The 24,741-nt window shown below is 38.5% G+C and overlaps 2 protein-coding genes across 2 annotated transcripts in view; both read right to left on the bottom strand.

The window, feature by feature from the left end:
• The window catches only part of LOC140227843 (uncharacterized), a 233,850-nt gene that overhangs the window by 199,534 nt on the left and 9,575 nt on the right, over window positions 1–24,741 (bottom strand). The gene's annotated exons all lie outside the window — the stretch shown is intronic.
• LOC140227077 (uncharacterized) lies at window positions 1,502–23,941 on the bottom strand. The gene is made up of 6 exons (XM_072307506.1): window positions 22,669–23,941; window positions 22,463–22,623; window positions 21,404–21,565; window positions 17,090–17,277; window positions 2,266–2,464; window positions 1,502–1,555 (listed from the first exon to the last, which is right to left on the bottom strand). The coding sequence occupies exons 1-6, from the start codon at window positions 23,939–23,941 to the stop codon at window positions 1,502–1,504; spliced, it is 2,037 nt and encodes a 678-aa protein (XP_072163607.1).

Raw genomic sequence — 24,741 nt, 5'->3', positions numbered from 1 at the left:
TCGTTCCGTACTTTTTCTTCCTTGTTTGGAACTAATCAAGCTATATGTGATTGTTTTTCGCCTGATGCTTCGTTTCACTTCTTGCTGGATGAAAAAATAAAAAGAGAACTGAACTGAACTGAAAAAGTTGGCGTTGCATGTCTTCACTCAAAATAGCTAAATCTTTGCGCCGTGCATGTGACTGTCTAGAAAATCTTAAACTGAAGTAAGCAACCTAATATTGTCCAAATCTGTATATGAATTGGAGTAGATTTAGACATTATAATTTGACATAGAGGAGAGCAAAGCACCTAAATCACTGATGCATAGAGATGGTTTGGCGTAGGCTATTGGGAAGCGGTAATTGATACCGACGCCACAATTTACTTTTCGCAACGCACGCTGCTGCTTGCACAATATGTAAACTAGCTTTCTAATTTTGGTGCTCTCAAATCAATGTAACAAAATACTATCTAATGTTGAAATTCAACTTATTTTTCTGACTGAAATATGACTATACCATACTTTTTTTTTATTTTTCATCCCCAAAGTTACTGGCATTATCTTGGTGAAAACATGAAGATAATAAAGATTTTTCGTTTTATTGATATCTCAGAGTAAAGTTGAAAGCAGATCAACGACGTACCTTCATTTCTTTTTTATTCTTCTCACCATAATCCTTCTTCCTTCTCTTCACCTATGACTATTATGGTGTTCATGAAAATGATTGTAATTCTTATTGGAATTTTCCAAATCATCCTCAACAAATGGAAGGTATGCGACTTATTAAACTGTTTGGGGAACGTGCTATTCGTAAAAGAGTAATTATCAGACTATTCTCCAATTTTGACTAAAGCTTGAGGATGTGTTTTGTAGCGATTTATAATAATTTATATCACTCTTTCCAAACGTCATGGTCGTGCGCATTGATGTGACTTATGGTGTTGGTGGATGAAACATTTTCAAAGTTGCCTAGACAGTGCAAGGAGTGCCCTGACATGAAAATCTCAAAGGTGCATAAATAGCCACTGGCCAAGTCTAGTTACTGTCTTCGTGCCCTATGTAATGGCGGACAGAAAATGTATAAATTTATAAAGATGTGAACGAAAGAGGGCGGGCTCATATTGTGACAGTAATGGGAAGCACATCAAGTGAAACTGAAGTGGCGAAGTCTTCAAGACGTAAGTGTAAGAAACAAAAAAAATATATATGTTGCCATCACAAGATGGTACAATGCAAGCTCCATGCTGCGGAAAATATGACTTTAAAAATGAAAAAAAATGCTCATATATTATACGTTAAGGGAGTTGCAAATGATGAAATACATATTTCCAGATGTGCAGTTTTAAATGAGGTATTTGATTTCCACTCCTTTTTTATTGTTTCCACCAGCTTTCCCATGCACTGATCTAGGTTATGCTAGCTTATCCTTAGTAAGCTACAACGTTTTACTAGAATTACATGCGTTATAATTGATGAGATGAAAATCACAATTATTATGTATACCTCAGCTCTGCCTCCTTCAGTCACCCAGCAACTCGCTTAACGGCTTGTCATCGATGGTGATGCACTCCATCTAGAGCATGATGAACAATGATATGGAAAAGGCATTCCATATCAATACAGTCAATTCTGATTTCCTCTAAACAAGATTGTTTCACGGCAGCAAGAATCTGAATTTAACCACGCGTTGTTGCTAATTATGGAATGACATATCAATCTTCGATGCTGGAAGTTTTCATTTTAATTTTCTTTAATAAAAACTTCAATATCATTGATTGTCGGGTGTCGGGATAGATTACGAATAAACGTGATTACAATGTCAGCGCTTGAGATATGAAGAGTTTGTTCGCAAAAACCGTCCATATTTGCCAAATGGAGATATTTGCGATTAAAGGTCAAGAACAATACAGAGAATAATAAGAAAATTTTTGCTTCTTTTGACCATAACTTCAAAAATGTACCTTTATATGTGGTGACTAATACATCATTTAAAAGGTAATATTTTGTACTTTATGACAGAGACCGTACTTCAAAATCTTCAAAAATGGACTTATCTGTTTTTGCGAAGAAACTCTTCATATTTAGATTTTTTTTTTTTCATTTTTACTTTCAAATCTCACTATATCTGCCATTGCCATTGGGGAAGTACACGACTAGATTACTTCTATCTGGATTGATGGACTTTGGAAATTGTGGCCATCACGAAGACATATAACTGTTGCGACATCGAAGTGTTGATGTCACCGCCGCCCCCCCCCCCCCCCCACTTGTTTTGAACAAGACAGTGCTGGACTGATGAAAATGTCTAATTCTTACTTTACAGCGTGAAGCCTGTGAGGCAATTGTCTCAAAGAATGTCCTTGGAAGGTTCACCCCTTGGAGACAGGCACGTGTAAGATGGGGCAGACGACAAAGAAATTCAGCCAAATTTGCTGCTGCTGACTCTGAGAATAATTGCCCATATGACGTAAAATCCAATTCGCTGATCTGCAACAGTAAGAGAGAACAAATATTCAGTTACGAACTTTTAAGCACAGGCCTCGGTACTCATTTTCTTTCTTCTTTTTTCTGATTCTCAATGTTTTCGTAATTTTCGGAGCATTGATAATGTTATCAATTTGTACATGTAGCTATGTTACACACCATCAAAGAATATTACTATATAATGATATATTATAATTCTGATATAATAATATCGTCATTACGATATTGAGTAACTTTATAATGAAGCCCGGATAATTGACATTATAGCTGTGATAAAGGTGACCTGTTATTCTCTATGACTGGTCAATGACTGGAGCATCAAACATTACGGTAAAGTCTATAGAGAATAAACCGTTTGATAAATAAAAAAGAAGGTGTCAAATTGCTTTCTCGATTATTATTGAGACTGTATTATGACTAGACGTTCTAGTTGCCTTCATTTTAAGGTGTCTTCGTTTACACTCAAACATGTCCCACATATTTTGGAAACAAGTTATAGCCTGGTCACAATTATGGCTTACATTTTTGTTATATTTTTCTTTTATTTCTTATTCACATAGGCATACCCCGCTTCCCCTGTTTGGTTCCATTCAATCACCGTGTGTGATCCTCTATCTGTTCTCCGTTTCTCTTTCGCTAACACTGACTATCCGGGGCTTACAACCAAACAAGCTTGCTGTCATGTAAGTCCTATTGTACTTTTCTTTGTACAACCCCACTTCGAATTCGACCAAATATTATAATTAATCATTGCAATCGTTAAAGTCACTGGAAAAAATAATAATGTAATTTATTGACATTCAACGCAATAACTTCTTTGTCAATTGGAATGAAACAAAATGAAATGACCTTAAATTTCTTTATTCAAACCAGTGTACGAAATTGATGATGTCAACTAGTCATTGTTTTCTTTAATTTGTCAAAGTCTGTTTTGTAAAGATGTCCTACCGGTCCTCTTTCTTTTCACTTTGTAAGAAAAGAAGCAAACACGAACAAAAAAAAAAACCCACCAAACAAACAAACAAAAAACAACGTATCTACATTTTTTTTCTTCTTGGGACTAAAAATACAGCTGCACCTTCTCAATCCAAATCGCCGCATTTAGGGATCCCCCTCTCTCTCTCCCTCTCTCCCCCTCCTTCTCTCTCTCTCCCTCTCTCTCCACGTTTGCTCACTGTTTCTGTCATCACCGAAAATCAAACTTATCGTATAGAGAAACGTGTGTATCATCAGAAAAGTAAAGACTGTGTAAAACCCATCCGGCTAAGGTTTGTATTTTAAAATTTTTCCTGTCATGAAAAGGGTCCAAACCTATTTTTGCGTCAATACATTGAGCGACATAATGCTGAGTATGACTAGAGTTGCAAACGAAGAGTTTGTTTGCAAATACCGATAAGTCCATTTTTGCAGATTTTGAAGTACAATCGCTGTCATAAAGTACAGAATAATACCTTTTAAATGATATATTGGTCACTACATATAGGTACATTTTCGAAGTTATTGTCAAAAGAAGCAAAAATTTTCTTGTTATTCTCTTTATTTTTCTTGACCTTTAATCGCAAATATCTCCATTTGGCAAATATGGACTTATCGATTTTTGCAAACAAACTCTTCAAACATTGTTTAATGAATTTTAAACAGAATGCGGTTAATCTGCAAAGGAATTACAGCCGATAAATAAATCACACATACCAGGTTCTTTTTCATTATCGAAGAAGAAATTATACATGCTTCCCACACTAAATGACTCATTTATCAACTTGTCAAAGACTTGAGGCGACAGCTGTTGAGAGGAAACTATCTGGCATGTAGGGACATTCTAGTCTGAACTTCGAAAGACGTGTGTTGCGACAAAGATTGTCGCCCGGTCATAAATTGTCGTCTGGCAACAATCTTCAACGCTTGTGCAGCTCCCAATTTTTGACCTCGATGGCGACAATTTATGATGGAAAAAAAAAAAATGTTGCGACAAACATTATCGCCCCCGGCTCGGAGTGGTTGCTCCGGTGTTATGCTTTGGTGTGATGGGTATGACTGGTAAGTTATGCGCGCGCGCGCGTGTGTGTGTGTGTGTGTGTGTGTGTGTTAGTGTATATGATGGAAGAATGTGTTTATTCTGTCAGCGTATGTGTTTTGGCTGCGCGTGGGGAGGGATTAAGCTGTTGCTGGCATAAACGTTATATTGATTTTATCAGTAGCTTTGAGCTTGATGAGTTTGTTTGACGGATTTGTAAATGAATTCGGAGCGGACGGTGCTTGCGTGCGGACGGATGCTGCTTTTAATTATGCATACGGTCCATTACTATGTCTTATGTATCAACATTGGGATGTCGTTTCATCAGGAAGGAAGGTGGTATCGATTCGGGTGTGTGTGTGTGTGTGTGTGTGTGTGTGTGCGCGCGCGTGTGTGTGGGTTACATTTCCTTATTGCGAAGGTTCGTTATTCGGAAGGCTCTTTCGTCCGAAGGTTCGTATTCCGAATTTCATTTTCGGATCACCGAACCTTCGGAATAACGCCACAAATGTTCGGATCAACGAACCCTTTTACATTTTTTTTTTTGGATTACCTATTATGAACACACACACACACACACACACAAAAAAAAAAAAAAAACACCAAGCGGTGTGTGTGTGTGTGATGGAGTGCTGTGCGTGTTGTGGGAATTGTGTCGCTTGAATGTTTCGTTCCTAATCATATCTCCTGCGTGCTTACGTAGACACACGAACGCTCGCACACAACACACACCCATACGTAGGGCCTACGTAGCCCACGAACACCAAACCCCTCAGATACCCCGTCTTAACAGGTCACAAAACGCAGGGTAGCCTTGGGGTAGCCTCGGGTGAAGATTCTTCCCCTAGGAAGATTGTGCCTGTTAAGACGCAACACACACAGTGGACAGTCTCGGGGTAGCCGCGGGGTAGCCTCGGGCGAAGTCTTAAAAAACGCAGGGTAGCCTCGGGGTAGCCTCGGGTGAAAAATCTTCCCCTGTGTCTGTTAAGACGCAACACAGTGGACAGCCTCGGGGTAGCCGCGGGGTAGCCTCGAGCGAAACCTTACCCTTCGATCAACAAGGGTGGACGCGGGGTAGCCTCGGAGGCTACCCCGCGATGGTGTCTGTTAAGACGCTCGCGGGGTGAATCTTCCCCCGAGGCGTCACGTGACATGTAAGTCAGGTGACCAGCACTGCGCCACACAAATCCACGAACTCTCCCTTGTTAGCACGATCAGACGGTACGCCGTGCGAAGCACGGCGACTTCTGCACAGCGCGTATTGGGCTTGTGTGTATTCACGTATAATACTAGTAATAGGTGTTTAAAAAAAATCCGCTTTTGATGTTTAATAGTTCGAAAACTATAGTATATCAGACAACACTGTCATTTATATGAGCAATAGCTGAAGAGAGTAAAATTTTGTTGGAGGTAATATTCAAAAATAAAAACATTCAAGGATTCAAAGTGTAAAATGCTTTTTGTAATACATATGTATTTTGTATACAGTCGTAACACTCCTCGAGTTATGTGGATTGAACAGTATGGTAATAGACGTGCTCTGATTAAACATGCGGTTGACTTCTACTTTCTTTACTTATATAAAAAGAAAGGCGCTTTCGCAGTAAACATATTTTAAGTTGGTTTATTGAAAGGCCTCGGTAGATACTATAGTTCCCACATGCCTGTGTCAGCAGTACACACACATTAGTATGCAACCCATGCTAGTGCAATGACAATGATGTGCATGTAAAATGCTTTATTTTTAGCGTACCTGAAATGTAATTGGCCAAGGAGAGTGTATCCTCCCCGGAGAAGGTTTTGGAGCAATGCTTGTTAGAACGTGGCACTTTGGCGGTTAACCCGTGTTTTATGGAATCTGTGGAATGTATAGGGCCTAATCTTCGCCGGCGAACACCCGGGCGCGCCCGGGGAAGGTCTGTTGAAAGACGTGGCTATTGAGAACGTGTATTCCCCGGGGAAGGTTTGCGAGCAATGCCTCCGCTGTTAAAACGGGGTACTCTGTGTTTCGTGGAATCTGTGGAATGAATATATTCGCCGGGTGCACCCGGGAGCGCCCGGGCGAACCCGGGGAGAAGGTCTGTTAAGACGGGGCTAGAATGAATACACTCATGCAGGCACAAAACTGCGCCTACAAACACGCATCACCACACACCCTTTGATATACACATACGCCACTATACTCACATACACACGTACGCGTATACATGCACACGTGATACAAACAAACCACTACCACTATACAACCACCACACATGCACAGTTTCTACATAATTGTAAGTTTCTACATATTGTATAATTATACTCCAAACACACACACACACACACACACAAACAGCTATACGCAAACGCATAGACAAGTCACTTATTGTACTCACCTACAAATCATACCAAGCACATACCATGCAGCCCCCAACACACACACACACACACACACACACACACACACACACACCACACACACACACACAAAAAAAAACACCACACACACACCTACACATAGGCATAAGTTACCAGTCATACCCCTCCCACCAAAGCAACACCGGAGCAACCACCCCGAACCGGGGCGACAATTTTTGACGGGGCGGCAATATTATGTCGCAACATTTTTTTCCCCATCATAAATTGTCGCCATCGAGGTCAAAAATTGGGAACTGCACTAGCGTCAAAGATTGTCGCCAGACAACAATTTATGACGGGGCGACAATCTTTGTCGCAACAGACGACTTTGCACACACCCTTTGGGCAAGGTCTCCTCCCATCGAGGACTATTACACCCCGTTCCCACTGCCGATCAGATCAACTCGATCAAGCGAGATCAATCGCGATCACCTATTTTTACCAGAGCAATCCCGACAAAATGCTCGATCGTCCTTCAACACGATCCCTTCCCGACCGCTATTCGATCTTTTACGATCTACACCCGATCATTCTCGACATCTCCAGAATCGCTCCTCGACAACCACACAGATCTCTACTCGAACATCCCGATCTACACACAATAAATACACGATCACTACACGGTCAATACTCGATTTCTGCTAGACTTCTTAGACCAGCTCGACGGGCATGACACGATCTGTGTAAGAATTGCATCGAATGGGTTGGCAGGTTCGTACACTGACCGAGTAAAAGAAGAATTGGTTACAGTTATTGGCCCAAAAGATTGCTATAAAACTGACTCTTAATCGCAGAAGCATAAATGAATGAAAGAAATGATTATCTTTAGTAGTTGATAGAAGAACACTTCCTATTTTGAAACCACAATCATCAATTCTCGTGCAGGAGTTTCGATTCTATAGTGATTTTTCCTGAAAACCTTGTGATTTGCATTTTTGATACTTTTGTTACCCAACTTTGACAACTTTGCAAGATTAAGCTTCCGACAGAAAATTCTGCGCTAGTCTATAAAACGATGACAAAGACTAATCATTACTGTTTGTGAGCCACTCAAAAAGGTACAAAAATGCATTCAGTTGTATTCTTTCATTTTATCCGTTTTCAGTAGCTATTTTGGACGCATTCGATGTCAGTTTCTATATCTTCACTATCGCTCAGTCAACTAGGATATCAGTAATCGTAAGTGCATTACATAGGTGGGCTGAAATCAGTTTGGTCTAAAATGAAACATAAATGCTCATAAATTCACCATTATATTATGGAGCTGAAAAAATTGACTATTCTAAAACTTTAATGAGTCGTGTTATCTTTGTCATTATTGTTCTCATTATTCAAAAATGAAAAAGTGAATGAAAAATGTATGTATTCATTGATAAAATGTAAGCCCACGAGTGTGTAAAAGTTAATACATGTATCATATTCATTTCTAAATTCATGAAATGAGCTGATAATTATGTGGAACCGAGTACAGTATTGTGAAAATAAAATATAACATTTCATAATAACAAAAGTAATGATGAAAATCTTGGTTATTTATTTTTTTCTTAATTCATCACAGCCAATCGATATCAAGGTGGACTTCAAGCAATGTACATACAACTCTCAATAAGCAAAACCTTATTTACATTTACGTAAATGAAAGTAAAATAAGTCACTGAGCATTTATGAGTCTACGTTACAACTATTGTTTTAACACGTCAGCGTAAGAAATAGATTTTACATCAATGTAACCAACTTCAACTTAAAAAAAACACAAGCTAGCAGAAGAATTAAAGAAACATCTCTCAGTTCAAAAGTAAAGAAAATAATCTAGTTTTCTTTCAAGTTACAGTCATATTGCCAGAACACCGATTTTTTCTCAGTCCACGCAATATGCAATATTGTTCTGTCTAGTTTCAGTATATCAGAAATGTTTTTCACATCAAGAGAGACATACAAAAAATTCATTTTGATAACACAAGGTTACAAAAGAGGTGAGTTCATGCGAAAGTTATAGCATGCGACAGTTACAGCTCACTTTCCTGGAATGTCTGAAGGTTTTAACACTCCAACACACAAATACAAATTAACATTAATATATTAACGTTTACATACTTACCACACCCCCCCAAAAAAACAAAACAAAACAAAACAAAACAAAACAAAAAACAAAAACAAAAAACAACGACATACAAACATTTCAAAAAATCACTACGTAATGGAAAACGAATTTTTGCTTCAGTACATGTACAGGGAAATGTCACCGAATAGTGTCACAGTTCATTCATATTGGATCCATAAATATCGCTATTTTGGTGGGGTTTGTTTGTTTTGTTTTTGTTGGCCAGTGGAAAGTTAATGATAGATAGGACATCAGTCAAGTTCATATGTTGGTGTTAGGGATCGACAAAGTCTACATCCAGTGTTTTTTGGTTCAGGCTAAGGGAAGTGCTTGTTGTTCAGGCAATGTCCATGGCTCGATGGATGACAGATGCAAAAGTCACTGTTGAACCTGGAGGTAAACCTCTTCCTTGCATGATTTGCCAGGAGAGAATGCCACGCATTGCACATCGGGTGGCTGTAAAAGGCTTGGTATGACATCTGAGCTAGGTTGGTGATCTTTTCTCAGTCAACAAAACATGCGGTTTGATTCTCTCTAGTTCTCTTTTTTTTTCATTGAAAGTAATATTTTTAACATTAACATAAACCTATACAAAACTTAATTTTGATGATAACACAAGTTTGTAGAAAAGTTAAAAAAAAATCATAGTTCCTGCGACAGATAGTTCACTTCCTTGGAAAGTCTCAGGGTTGATTTCACAACCCCTTTCCCGAACAGGCAAAGAATAAACACATACAAACTTTCAAAACTCAAAACATCATAAAACATAAACAAGACAAAAATAAAGAAATGCAAACCAAAGTTAACTCTAATACAACCAACTACTTCAAGGTTCTGTCACAGTTTTTTGGGCAGTAGACAGTTCATGACAGATTATATATCAGTCAAGCTCATGGCTGGTGTTGGAGATCTGCAAAGTCTCGATCCAATGTTTCTTGGCTCACGCTGAGGGAACTGTTTGTGTAGATGAGGCACTGTCCATAGCACGACGGATGACAGGGGTAGAGGTCAATGTGTGACCTGTAGGTTAACCGCTTCCTTGCTGTTCCATGAGAATGTGTTGCACATTAGGTGGCTGCAGATGGGAGTAGTATGACATCTGTGGAGTGAGATGGGCTGGTGGCGCCACTGCAGCTATGTTGGTGGCTAGCTGAAAATCCTGAAGGTGTTGTTGCTGCTGCCTCAAATGCTGCTGCTGCTGCCCTGGTTGCTGCTGCCCTGTTGGGCTCGGTGCAGCTACTGAAGGATGACCCCATCTTCTGTTTCCTGGGAATGGATGTGAGGGAATGGATGTGAGGGAACATTGGTAATCATCGAGGCTCCTTCTTGTGGTTGTGGAGCTGCATTCTGAGCTGCCTGTCGCCTCTTCTCCTCTTGGTTTTCATCTAACAGGTCGAGTGCGAGCCTCGTGGCACGAATGACGAATGAATGCATCCTTTGCTGATCCATTTGGCGCATAAGGTAAACCAAAAATTGTCCACTCTGAGCAGCTGCATCTCTTGCATCTGTTATTGCACTACGCACGGACTCCAGTTCTGAGGATAGTGAGGAGAGTGCTCGAGCTGCCTTTTGACCGCCACGAGATGTTGAGGGTATAGTGATAAATCAAAGACGGCGTCATCTGATCATCTCGCTCAAGTTCCTGTCTCTTCTCAGCAAACTAGAAAATAATGGAAACCAAGGGTACATCAAGCAATAGGATACAATTAATGTGAACTTTTACAGGCAAATATGCATAAGTGTCGGGCCACACTTTTGTAAATTTATGGGAATTCGCAGTGCTTTTAAACCCAATTTTTAATTGGCCTTCATGTTATTTCCCGGAATATTTTTTTCATACCCATACCTTCAAATCATATCATATGGGATCTTTGTTTTTTGAATTAACATAGTGGTCTTTCAATTCAAATTTTAAGGTGAAAAGCTATTATAACTTACGTTGGACCCTCTCTGGCGACGCAACTGCACTAGGAATGGTCAAATGAATTCGAACTAATTAAGGATCCATTCTTGTCTTGCTGTAAGTTCTGCAGCACCAGATCCCGATTTGCGAGATGTCTTTATGAATTTTGAAAATTGGGTCTTCATATTGGGATACCAAATCCCTGACAAGTGTCCTGGATTCAGTTCCAGTCGGCCTCCTTTTCATGCCACGTTCTGCTCTTTTTCTCTCTCATCTTGAACTCCGCTGATGACTTGTCATACAGAAAAATATGCTCTCGCAGCCACGTTACCATGTCATCTTCTTCTTAAGGAGTAAGCATTCGACGCATCGTCTTCTTGGGCCTGAATGCCCTCTGGATATTAAAACAACCATGAAATACATTTCTTACGAAGAGTGAAACAAGATATTTTTCCAGTTCTGCAAAACGGGCTTATGAGAATTGGGTTGAAAGATTTAAAGCCGCCCTAGATATACAGGCTCCTGTTAAAAGGAAAAGAGTGCGAAAACAGAAGTCTCCATGGATGAATAAACAAATACTGGACACCATGCGAGAAAGAGATAATATGAAAAATAAAGCCAAAGAATCTGGAGTACCTGCTGATTGGCAGCGATATAAAAAACTTAAAAACCGTGTAACGTCTCTGATTCGTTCAGCAACACGTGTGTATGTTGTAGACAGCATTTGTAAGAATAAGGGAAACTCTAGTGTTATATGGAAATTAGAATGATTTTTGATACCAGGCAAGAAGACATCTAATATTCAAAAGGTAAAATATAATGGTGAAGAGATAACAGATGGTAAAATTATAGCAAATGTGTTTAATAATCATTATGCTGATGCTGTAAGATGTAGAAAAGCATCGATTGATTTCCAGGCAAATCCTGAGCAATTTCTCAAACCAATGTCACGTGATATTTTATTTTACTTCACTCCCGTTACTGAGAAGGATGTGTCGAAGATAGTAAAGGAAATACCCAGAAATAAAGCAACAGGACTTAATTATATTCCTTGCAGTGTAATTAAGGACTCAATTGAATGCATTGGTAAATCGTTGACACACATAATAAATCTCTCATTAATGGAAGGACATGTTCCTGATGAATGGAAATTAGCTCGAATAACTCCAGTGTTTAAAAATGGAGATGTTTGCGATCCTCGCAACTACAGGCCGATTTCTGTGTTACCCGTCCTATCGAAGGTATTGAAAAAGATGTTTTTAAGCAGACTTTCACATATCTCACGGAGAACGATATCTTGTGCCCGAATCAATTTGGTTTTAGGCCAAACCACTCGACAAGCCTTGCACTCTTACAACTCACTGAAAATATAAGCACCGCCATAGACAATGGTTATGTCGTGGGTTTGGTAACCTTGGCCTTAGAAAAAGCATTTGATATTTATTTCCCATGATATCTTGCTCAGGAAACTGAAACTGTACGGTTTCAGTGATGATGTATTAAAATGGTTGAAATGTTATTTTTCTCTTCGTTAGCAAGTAACTATTATAAATGGACATACGTCGACCACATCATTTGTCACATCTGGGGTGCCCCAAGGCAGTATACTAGGGCCATTGTTATTTATTCTATACATGAACGATTTACCTCGTGTTGTCCATCATTGTACTGTATCTCTGTACGCAGACGATACTTGTCTATACGTAGCAACTAAAGACCCCTATGAGCTTGAAAGAAAGGTGAATGATGACTTAACCTCAGTAGTGAACTGGCTGAGCCATAACGAGTTACTATTGAATGTAAAAAAGTGCAAAGCTATGCTGATGGGATCACAAAGGAGATTATCCCGTTTTCGTAATGTGTCCTTCTTTATTGAAAATAGCAAGCTGGAGTTTGTCTCGGAATGTAAATACCTTGGCGTTATTCTCGATAGTCATTTGTCTTGGACTCCACAAATAAGTCATGTAAAGTCAAAGGCATTGAATAGCTTACACGTGTTAAGACGCACACGCGCATTCATTGACCTAGATACCGCGATCTTATTGCAAAAGCATGATACAACCCCATTTTGACTACTGTAATACAATTTGGATGCATTCAAATTCTACCGCCATACGGAAACTCCAGGTCGTTCAGAATAGGGCACTGAGAATAATCCTAAAAGTAAATGGTATGTATAGTCGAAAGCTACTGTATGAAACCTTACATATAGACTGTCTGAATGTGAAGTTAGAAAAAGATCTGGCCATATTGGTTTTCAAACTACTACACAAACTTGTTCTATAACTTAGGGAGATTTCTGCTAAATTAACAACAAAATTGTCACATTACCAACTGACGTATCCAAAGTTTCCCTCCCAAAGCCAAACACAAATTTCAAGAGAAACATCGCATTGTATGTAGCGTCAAAAGTTTATAACGGCCTCCCGATTAATCTCAGATGTGAAACCCAGTTGAATAGATTTGTGTCAAACATTAATTGTACCATTTTCCAAACTCCGTTTTAATATGGTAATTTTCAGATTTGTATGATTTTTTTTTTTTGTCTAGATTACTTTTTCCCTTTGTTTTTTGTATCTACATTTTTTTCCCTTATCAAACTTTGTTACTGTATTTTTGTTTTGTCAATGTTTCTTGTCGTGTTTGTGAATGCAATTTTTGTTTTGTATTTCACTTTGGTTGTTTTATATACCATGTAGGTTGATATATACGGACTCACTGAAAAACAGCCCTGAGGCTGATAGTGGTTTTTTTTTTTTTTAAACCGCATTGAAATAAATAAAACAAACACTATATAAGAAATACGTAAGATTTGTTTCCTCTCTCTCTCTCCTACGGGTATTTTATTCCTTTCTTTTATCATTTTGTTTCCATACTATATCCAAGAAATAGAATATTCCCAATACATTTTTATTTTTTCTTCAAGTTTCTTTCATAATTTCATTGGGGTGGAATGGTAAATGATACACCTGGGCCCCGTTGCTAGAAACTTTGCGTTTAAACGCAACTTGCAACTGATTGTCACTGGCCAATCAAAATCATTGTTGCATGCATGTCTTCTTAATAGGGCAGACCCTGAGCCAATCAGAATGGTTGTTTCAAAATTAGCAATTATTTGCAATTGATTGCAACTTTCTTGCAACGGGGCCCTGGACCTTGTTTTATGAAGAGTTAAAATTGATTATATAGTTGATTTCAACTGTAAGTCTATGACAGCCTGTGTGGTAAGGAATTTAATAATCAATTTTATCTTTTGATAGAATGGGGCCCTGGGGGTGTTTCATCAACGCTTGTCAGCGCTGACAACTTGAATCACCATAGTAACAGTCATTGACCAGAGCATCTCAGCCAATCAAAACCAAGGATTTTGCTGAAATTGTCAGCGCTGACAGTTGTCAGCGCTGACAAACGTTGATGAAACACCACCCCAGAGACTCCAACTCTCCCGTTTTCGACTGGAAATCTCCCGCCGAAAACCCATTTTTGCAAAATCTCCCGTTCTCCCGTTTGAGATTTAATTTCTCCCGCCCTGGCTCTGTGTCTCCCGTTCGAAAGGATTTCTTACTTATTGCTATTGTATGTTACAAAAAATGAGCCTTATATAGCACCAGAGAGCATCTAGAACCCTGGGAACTTCGCGCTTCGCACACATATCAACTTGGAGTCTCCCGTTTGCTAGGTGTTTCAGGCGGGAGAATCTCCACTCAGAAGGTGCTTTGGGTTGGAGTCTCTGCCACCCCCTGATATTTCATTCCAGATTTCGACCATTCTTCAAATCACTCTGTAAGGTACTACAGATGTAATACTGAGGGACAATTTTGTTTAAATTACATTAATAGTATAGATGGAAAATGAAATATTGTATTCACCTCCTTCTTTGGAAACCGATTCTGCGTATGCTCTTGGGTTCCTTCACTGTTGTTGACGGGGATTTCATCCAGAAGCGTAGTACTAGGAGTCGGCAAAGTAACCGGCGTAGGATCCGGTGGAAGAGCTGTAGACTGCTTCGTGTTTACTTTCTTTCTTCTGGTATTTTTGGCTGGAGAGTCTAATTCTGTCACGTCTGCTGTTTGTTGTCGTGGCTCTCTTTGTGGCCCTTTTCTTTTCTTTAGTAGGCCAGGAGTGGCTGAATATACTGACGACACTTAACTTTTTAACGTGGCCAAGGACTGCATGTGATATTTCTTAATACCTGAACAATAAATGAGTGCTAAGAAAGTACGTCAGCACATGCTGCAACCACTATGTGCTCCGTAGTTGATCGAATGCCGATCGAAGCGTGATCGACTTTAGTCGAGTATCAATCGATCAGTCCTATATCGGTCGTGTAGCGGTCGGGTTCTTCATGAAACTGATGAATCCTGGATTGAGATGATCGTGTAGTATTCGAGTATAACTCGAGATGATCGGGAACTGAGCTCGGGGGAAAATCCGTCCCGACCAGCTCGATCTCTTCTCGATCACTACCTGGGCTGATGGTGTTCGGGTTTCCTACTCGAATATTTTGGACATGTCCAAAATTATCGTGAAGGAAGCAGGAGCGATGCCGATCAAGATAGATCGACCCCGAATACCAGTGCCGATCTTGCCCGACCAGGCCAAAAGCTTGATCGGGATTGATCGAGTTGATCTGATCGGCAGTGGGAACGCACCATTAGTGAATGATTATCATGGACGGAAAAAAAGATAAGGTCAGATCTTCAATCTGAAGGGGGAAATTAAATCATTGTAAAGCCTTAAAGGCGAAGAAATAATGAAATCATGTGGAAATGGTGAGAAGGAATAATCTAAGACGAAGCGAAGAGACCAATGTAAAGGTGGACAGAATGCTGATGTATCCCATTCTAAAGGAACGAATACTCGTGGCAGTGGGAATGGTAACCCGACTTCTTTCATATTGGTGCATGGCAGCAGTCACGTGGTCATTACTGATCATCATACTCTACCATGCTCACATGAGGAGTACGTTACGATAACACTAAATGACACTGTCAGGTTATTGAAAGTACCAGAAATATGTACTCTCCTTTATACATAGAGCAAAAGAGTATGCAAGACTAAGTCTATTTTGATTGATTTGATTTGATTTCTGAATTTCTTTTTCATACATAAATTGAAATACAAAGTCAGTTGAACGAACTAATTGATCACATTATAATAAAAATCTGACAGTTAAATCAAGTGTGTATAACATACTTTATTTCCATTGCAAATTAAAGCATGTGATAAATAATCCTAGGATACTACCTGCCCGCAGGCAGGTAAGTACAAGGAAAGAAATACAGTGGATCCGGTCCATCAGACCACAATTGACAGTTCCAATGATTAATTCAGATATCCAACGGTTTTTTTTTTTCTAACACAGTGTTAAATGAAAACAAGTAAGCATTATCTTATGCATATATATATTTATGCTAACATAGGATCCCGTATATCTGTCGTTCAAAGCAAAATGAAGCAACTCTTGATGTACAGAAATTCAGGAGACCATCACCATAAGCAAACGCTTGACGAGGACAATAGTCTCAGAAATGATAGTCTAAACAAAACGACATTGTAAGAATAATTATAAAAGTCACCACTCAATGAGAGGCGATATAGAGAGAGGGAGGAAAGAATTTTCCTGAAAAAAAAAAATTAGATGAATTAATAAATAGATATATAAGTTCAATGTGTACAATTTTCTCTTCCTGGGAATAAAAGTAGAGCGGCACTCCCACACCACCGCATCTAGGGATCTTATCCCCTCCCCCTTCTCTTCTCTTCTCTTCTCTTCTCTTCTCTTCTCTCTCTCTCTCTCTCTTTCTCTCTCTCTTTCTCTCTCTTTCTCTCTCTCTCTCTCTCCCTCTGTCCACGCTTGCGCACTGTTTGTGTCTTAGCAGAAATTTAACTTATCATAGAGAAATGTGTATATTATCAGAAAAGTACAGATCGTGTAAAACCCATCCGGCTAAGGATTATATTTTGCGATTGATTATCCTTATAGTGTCTAAACCTATTCTTTTGTTAATACATTGAGTCTCATAATGCTGAGGAGGACTAGAGCTGCAAACATTGTTAAATCAATGCTTAACAGAATGAGGTTAATCTGCAAAGGAATTACAGCCGACAAATAAATCACACAAACCACTTTCTTTTTCATTTTCGAAGAAAAAATTATACATGCTTCCCACACTAAATGATTCATATCAACATAGTCAAAGACTACATTACCTGGCACGATGATGCTGAGGCGACAGCTGTTGAGAGGAAACTATCTGGCAAGTAGGGACACGTCAGACTGAACTTCGAAAGACGTGGCATAGTACACACCCATTGGGCAAGGTCTCCTCCCACCGAGGACTGATTTAGTAAATAATCAAGGTCGAAAGAATCCAAGAAAAGATCTTCAATCTGTGAGGGAAAAGCAAATTAGGATATTGTGAAGACTTACAGGCGAAGAAATGATGAAATCATGTAAAAATGGTGACAAGGAGTAATCGAAGACGAAGCGAAGAGACCAATGTAAAGGTGGATGGAAGGCTGATGTATCCCATTCTAAAGGAACGGATGCTCGTGGCAGTGGGAATGGTAACCCGACTTCTTCACATTGGTGGATGGTGGCAGTCACGTGGTCATTGTTGATCATCATACTTACCATGTTCACATGATTATACAATGTATTACGTTACGATAACACTAAATGACATTGTCAGGTTATTGAAAGTACCAGAAATATGTACTCCCCTTTATACATAACAAAAAGAGTATACAGACTCAGTCAATTTTGATTGTTTTGATTTGATTTCTGAATGTTTTTCATACATAAATGAAATACAAAGTCAGTTGAACGAACTAATTAATTACAGTATAATTTGAATCTGACAGTTAAAACAAATAAATGATTAATTCAGATATCCAACGGTTTTTTTCTAACACAGTGTTAAATGAAAACAAGCAAGCATTATTTTATCCATATATATATATTTATGCTAACATAGGATCCCGTATATCTGTCGTTCAAAGCAAAATGAAGCAACTCTTGATATACAGAAATTCAGGAGACCATCACCATAAGCAAACGCTTGACGAGGACAATGGCCTCAGAAATGATAGTCTAAACAAAACGACATTGTAAGAATAATTATAAAAGTCACCACTCACTGAGTGACGATAAAGAGAGAGGGAGGGAAGAATGATGGAAAAAAGAAAAAAGGAAAAAAGTGCAAATGTTAAGTGTTTGCGTGGAAATGAGTTGAGTCAGTGGCTCAGGAAACTTTCCCGTTACACTTTTTTCCCGTTCTCTACTTCATGATCATTGTAGCTAAAGACAGTCCTTACTTTTGTTGGATTTTATTTTTTATTTTTTGGTTTTTCATATTAATTTCTTGGTCAGGTTCACATCAATATTGTCAAATTCATATAAACAGCATGGACAGAAATGAGTAAAATTGTTCAGTGAGTAAAGATGGCCCTAGTGGACCAACAAACGCAGGACCCAACGGGACGAAATGGTCGCGCAAAATCTTCTTTCACAATCACAAGAGGACTTAGTAAAATCAAGTGATATTGCATGAATACATTAATAAAAGTATCGAACAGAGTTAACAGTTGCCCAACAACAACAGAAGTGATGGGAATTGGTCCAATTGTCTTCACTATTGTACCCAAAACGGATGTGCAACAATTTAGAAATGTAGAATTTGTACCTTCTCTCACTGGTTCTTTTCATGACAGGAGGGCGCAATTACAGATAATTTTGATGAGTATCTAATCACAATTGAATATGTGGAGATCTAGAGACCTATCCCTTTATGGGAAAATTATTATTATGATGCATTATAACAAATGCATACAACTAGAAAAACTGACCAGAAATGAATATTATTTATTAATAGAAAATATATTCCAACGGGATTCGATCGGGATTAGAACCCAACGTTGAATTATTGGGGAAATTATTTCGTCAGAAAATTTACATTTAATATTCTAACCCAACTACACTGATTATTTCTTGGAAGAAACTCTAGATATCGCACATTGAGGAAAACGTTATATAATGACATACAATGAAATTCTAAAGCGTATTTCGGATAGAATTGGTTTTGTTACCGTAATATTTTATTTACAACTTTTTCTTGTATTTGAAACGCACGTTCAGACGTTCAGAACCGCAACATGTCGCGTAGACAACAAAATGGTCATAGAGTTTATCACTGTCGCATATTGAGATTCGTGCAATCCTGACAAAAGTGTCAATATTCTGGACGAAACTGACTTCGTCACCCAATGAGCCTATTCTAAGGATTTCAGTTCAAAAAGGGCTATGTCTCGGTGATGGTGACATTTCTTTTAATGCGACAGCCTATGATTCAGTCTCAAAATACATCACCCGCTATACAATATGGGAACGGTAGCCCGACCTGATTATGGAATGACTTAATTGAGAGCAGCAAAAAAAAAGGTAGTCTCATTTATACACAGCTATATAGAGCGAAAGGAGTATACAGACCCTGTTAGCTGAGTCAGTGGCTCAAGGAAATTATCAATCTTGCCCATTATTCCCCTCAATGGTCATTACACCTAATGACAGTTGTTGTTGTGTGTTTTGTTTTGTTTTGTTTTGTTTGGGTTTTTTTTTTTTTGGGGGGGGGTCAAGTTGTGATCAATATTGTCATGGTCATATGAGCAGCATGTTCACAGAATGAGTGAAATTCTTCAAAGAGCAAGATTCCCACCACACACAATTTTATTTATCAGTTATGAATGTAATTTACTCGTGATTTCATTTGATTTTGTGCCATGTATGCTATTTGTATATACTGAACGTTTACCTTATAATTTATGTGTTACTTTGTCATAGGCTGTGTTTATCAACTTTCCCCCAGTTTAAACGACTTTCGAAAGCCCTTTCGATAGCCCTTTCGATAGCCCTTTCCATAGCCCTTTCGAAAGCCCTGTCTACTCCCTGTACTATTAATGTGCCGCTTGTTTTCGTCGGCTGCGTTTATCAACTTTCGAAAGCCCTTTCCATAGCCCTTTCCATAGCCCTTTCGAGAGCCCTTTCCAAAGCCCTGACTGCCTGTACTATTAATGTGCCGCTTGTTTTCTAAGACGGGACGGCGAAAAGCAATTACCATCATAAAGACATATCTTCCTTTGAGAGTGACAAGTCATGATACAATGCCTCATGAATCAATTGTCTTCCTATCTGGGAGGCAGCTCCAGTTTAGCACATACCCAAACATTTCTGAGTGGCGGCATGAGACATGGGATCAAAGGGAATGAGACTGTTGTTACTCTATTTCTCAAACCTTGTTGGTGAGAGAAACACCTTCTTGTTCCAAGCATATGCGTGCATTACACACAGCTGTATGTATACACCAGCTGTGTACACGTACTCGTGTGCACTTTACGTGGCGCGCGTCTTTTCAGAAACTGGAAACGCATGGTTATATTGCGTAACCGCAGTAGGGCGACCTAAAGGGCTTTCAAAACAGCTTTGCGTTTATCAACTTCGCTAAAGGCTTTTACAAACAGGTTTCTGATAACCTGTTTAGGAAACCTGTTTGGATCGTCACAAATTTAGGGCTTTCGAAAAGGCTTTCCTAAAGGGCTTTCAAAACAGCTTTGCGTTTATCAACTCGTGAAAATTCCTTGAAAGCTGTTTGGATAACCTGTTTCTGCCGAGAAAGGAGAGTTGATAAACGCACTCTTTCGTAAAAGGCTTTCCAAAAGGGCTTTCAAAACAGCTTTGCGTTTATCAACTCGTAAAAATTCCTTGAAAGCTGTTTGGATAACCTGTTTCTGCCGAGAAAAGGAGTTGATAAACGCACCCATAGATGGATATTGTAGACACAACACTGAATGGTTCGTGTGTAAACTTAATAAATGAAGTAAATGGAATGAAATGAAAAATGACCTTTCAGTGGACTGACAAGGGCAAATGATCATTTGCTATCATTTCTTAATTCTCTGGGTTTTTTTTTTCATAAAAAAACTACTTTACCAATGAGTTATGTCTGCACAATAGACATCTAAGATGATCATCTCAAATAAGAGATCATGCTGAAGTGCATCAAATACAAGTTGACCTTGGTTTCACTCAACTTGAATTAGATTTAGATCACATTATGTTCTCCGTGACAACTGCATAAAAACCTGGATAAGATTCTTCCCTCTTAAGCCTTATTTTCACAGTAATAATGGTCACAAGAGGTATTTTGAAATATCTACGATATTGTACATACCAATTTAATGTTTTTTTTTATAACTTTGATTCTCTGCTTGAGAAACTTTCACTGCAATAATACAATGTTTTCTCTTGTTTTTAAATAAATATTTCTCTTCATAGTTCCAAGTACATTGAACACTTGTTTTTGCCTCTGTATAATAAAAAGATGCAAAGAAAAACCGTTACACTGTTTAGTATGTTATAATCCAATTAATGCATTGCCTCTTTGAAATATTTTTAGTAACATTCCATCTGCAATCTGTACATAATAGCATACTCTTTTGAACTGTGGTGAAAAGCTCTTACCTGACATTTCGAAGCCTCAGAGCCTAGGATCTTGTAGAAGTCCGGGTAAAATCGTGAGACCGATATTTGTACTTTACGCAGTACACTGCTCGAACACATGCTCTCCGCCAAGTCACGTAACACGGTTCTTCCGCATTTCAAATATCCCATATTTAGAGATTGCTGATAGAACGAACATGAATTCACAGTAAAGGAAAATAACTATCCACAGAGGAATGTGATTGACAAAAGTACAAGCAGTTGATTGGAGGTTTGAAGCTCAGAACAAAAGGGATCAATATTTTGATACACGTTGGAGAGTCATATCGTGATATCACTTATCACAACTCGTAAAGGGAAGAATTCATTCTCATTTTGATGTAGTATGAGAAAGAGCAGAGGGACGATAAATATGACTTCATTCCTACTCATGTTTTGTGCCCTAAATAGGTGCATGCCCAAAATACATAATCATGTAATATACATGATACTCAGTTTGACGTCTCTCTTCGATACATGGCGTCTTCAGTATAATCAAAGTTGAATGATTACTACAAGGGCCATTTTGACAAATGTAATTGTCGCAAATCATTCGACCATGAATCTGTTCTATTTTCTCTGTGGAGTCCAATCATTTTGCCATAAGAACAATAAAGAATATTGCTTCACTCATCATAACTATCAAATGTCACAAAAAATAGCTATGTACAATTTACCAAAAGAAACGTTCTGATTAATTACATGATACAAGTGCATAAATTAAGTGACATGGTGATTAAGATTTAAAACACACACCAAGTCATCGTAAAATTAACTGTATCAAACGAAGAAGACAATAATTTTACATTAACAATACTTAAGTCGATATCACACTTATGATTTTGTATTTCAGAACGATTTCTCCAATCAATAGGACCTGGTCATGACTTGAAACCAGCTTTGAGTAGAGCTGTTGAGGTTGTAGATTATACCCTCAATTTCACACATGGAAAGACGCACACATAAGCACGGAATCTTGTTATTGTTCTACACAAAATTTTCTGAAATATTTCAAATCAATATTCAAGCTCCATCACTCACCACTTGGTTCTGTCGCATCATGAACACCAATCCTGACACAGTGTGTTCTGATGGATCGTAGTATAGTATGTATTCACTCCATCGTTCTCCCACAGCCCTTGCTGTCTCCTCAGTATGACATTCAAACGCAACGTCAACACAGAATCTACGTTGACCACCCTCTTTGTTATATGAGGGATGAGATGTGAAGTTATGGGTTGCACAGCTTATCAAGCCTTTGATGATATCAAGGCCAAGCTCTTTCCCTGAAGCTGAGGCGAAGTATAGTACGTAGCGAAACTCGTCAGGTCGATGAAGAAGTTTCTTTTTCACCTTTTTGTACTTGGTGCGATTATTGAAGAATAAATACCCAATATATACCCCTGCAACGTATTCTTGAAACAGTTTGTGGGGAAAAGAAACTGTTGACGCAACCAAGGATGAAACGTTTAAATTGTGTCGACGATCCCTTGTGATGACATCTCTTTCTATAGTCAGAACTCCCACTCTGCAGCATGTTTTCATAGCTTTCAAACACTTTCTGAAATTGTTTTCAGGAAAGGAAAAATTTCTGTCCAATAAACCGTTTAGCGCTATCTCGCCTATTTTTTGAATTGCCATTACAGCTTCATTCAAATGCTCAACAATGTTCTGATTCTGTAAATTCGTACAGGCCTTTGATGCGTAATGTTCTTTTAGAAAAGATATCATTTCAAAAAATATCATGGAGAAAGTTTGCAAATGTTGCATTTCTGTTCGTCTCTCTTCACTGAAGTCTTTCCACATCAGACAAAGCATCGCACAGTAGATAGGAAATGGAGCCATATTTGACTGGATGACATCATTTTCCTCCATAAAACTGATCAAGCTTTCTGCAAGATTGTCTTTCTCCGCAATCTGAAAATACCTCCTAATGTAAGTTGACAAATTCTCCTCGCTAAATCCATCGACGCTAAGAATAGTGTAAGCGTCAGCAATAGTCTTGTCCATCATGAACTCGTGTGTTCTCCATGGTCGTGTGGTCACAATTACTTTGCATGACTTATATTGCTCTATTCCCAAAATGCGAATGACCTCACTGCTGTCAATTTCACTTAATTTCCCGTTAAACTCATCGAACCCATCAAACATAATGAGGACTCTACTTTGATTTCTTGTAATGTAATCATGTATTTGGTTAATTTTCGCTGTATTTGAATCAGAAAGATATGTTTTTACAATACCACCAATACTTTTTTTGTAAGTGACATCTCGAAGAGGTATTAGGAGCACCATGTCCAGATCCTGGAGAATCCGTCCCTGGCACCAATCCCAGGCAATCTTAGCGCAAAGTGTTGTTTTCCCAACACCTCCCTCACCTTGTATCAGAAGCCGCTTTGAAAGATTTCCATTTTCATCGTTGGTCAGAAGATCGTCGTATGTTATTGTTGTCTTACGCTTGCTATGTCGGTCTATGATACTTATATTCGTATAAATTTTATCCAATTCAATACGCTCCATAAAGTTGAGTGGATCCACCGTGACCTTGCGTCGTGACACACGGTAATACGCCTTCAGCTCTTCCTTGCATTGCTGTACCTGTTCCTTAGTAAGCGATGGTGGTTCTTAGAAGAGAAACCCAAAGATATACAGAAAAAGTAAAGACACAAGAATCATTACTGTACATATGAAGGTACATAAATACCCGCACACAAAAAGATAGGTCTATCATGCATACACAGATAGCCAAAGAGGGAAAGAAAAAATATAGGGCCTGGAAAATAATAAATCGATTGATCCAAAAGTGTGAACGATAATTGCTAATAGAGGATAACATTACAAGGCACTCAATCCTGCAAAGTGGTACGATCAAATCATATAATTATTTCTTTTTACTTTTCTTTGTACAACGAAATGACGAATGTGGTTAAAAAGGATAAGGATGTAATCTTGAAAATAAAAATTCACCGTGCATAACGTAATAATGCACTTTTTTACAATGAATAAGATTGTGATTATCTACTATTATATATTTCTTACTCAGCATGAATTCTTCTTCCTCGTGAAATCTTTCTGGTTCGTTTGGTCTTCGCCAGCAGGGATTCCAGCCACATCCTGAAATATATCATCAACAACAACAGAGCATCACTATCAACGATCGTTTTCATATAAAATTATTTTCTGGACGCAATATTTTCCACACCTTTTTCGTTTCCCCTCTGTTCATGCCCACATTCTTAGGCCACCATCATGTCAAGAATACGCTTATGACTTACTATTTCATGTATTTTTCCCTTTATGAATATTTCTTTTATTTGACA

The sequence above is a fragment of the Diadema setosum genome, chromosome 4 (genome assembly GCF_964275005.1).
Source record: "Diadema setosum chromosome 4, eeDiaSeto1, whole genome shotgun sequence".
NCBI classification, from domain to species: Eukaryota; Metazoa; Echinodermata; class Echinoidea; order Diadematoida; family Diadematidae; genus Diadema; species Diadema setosum.
Note: the sequence above shows the minus strand (reverse complement) of the source record. Positions and strands in the feature narration are given on the sequence as shown.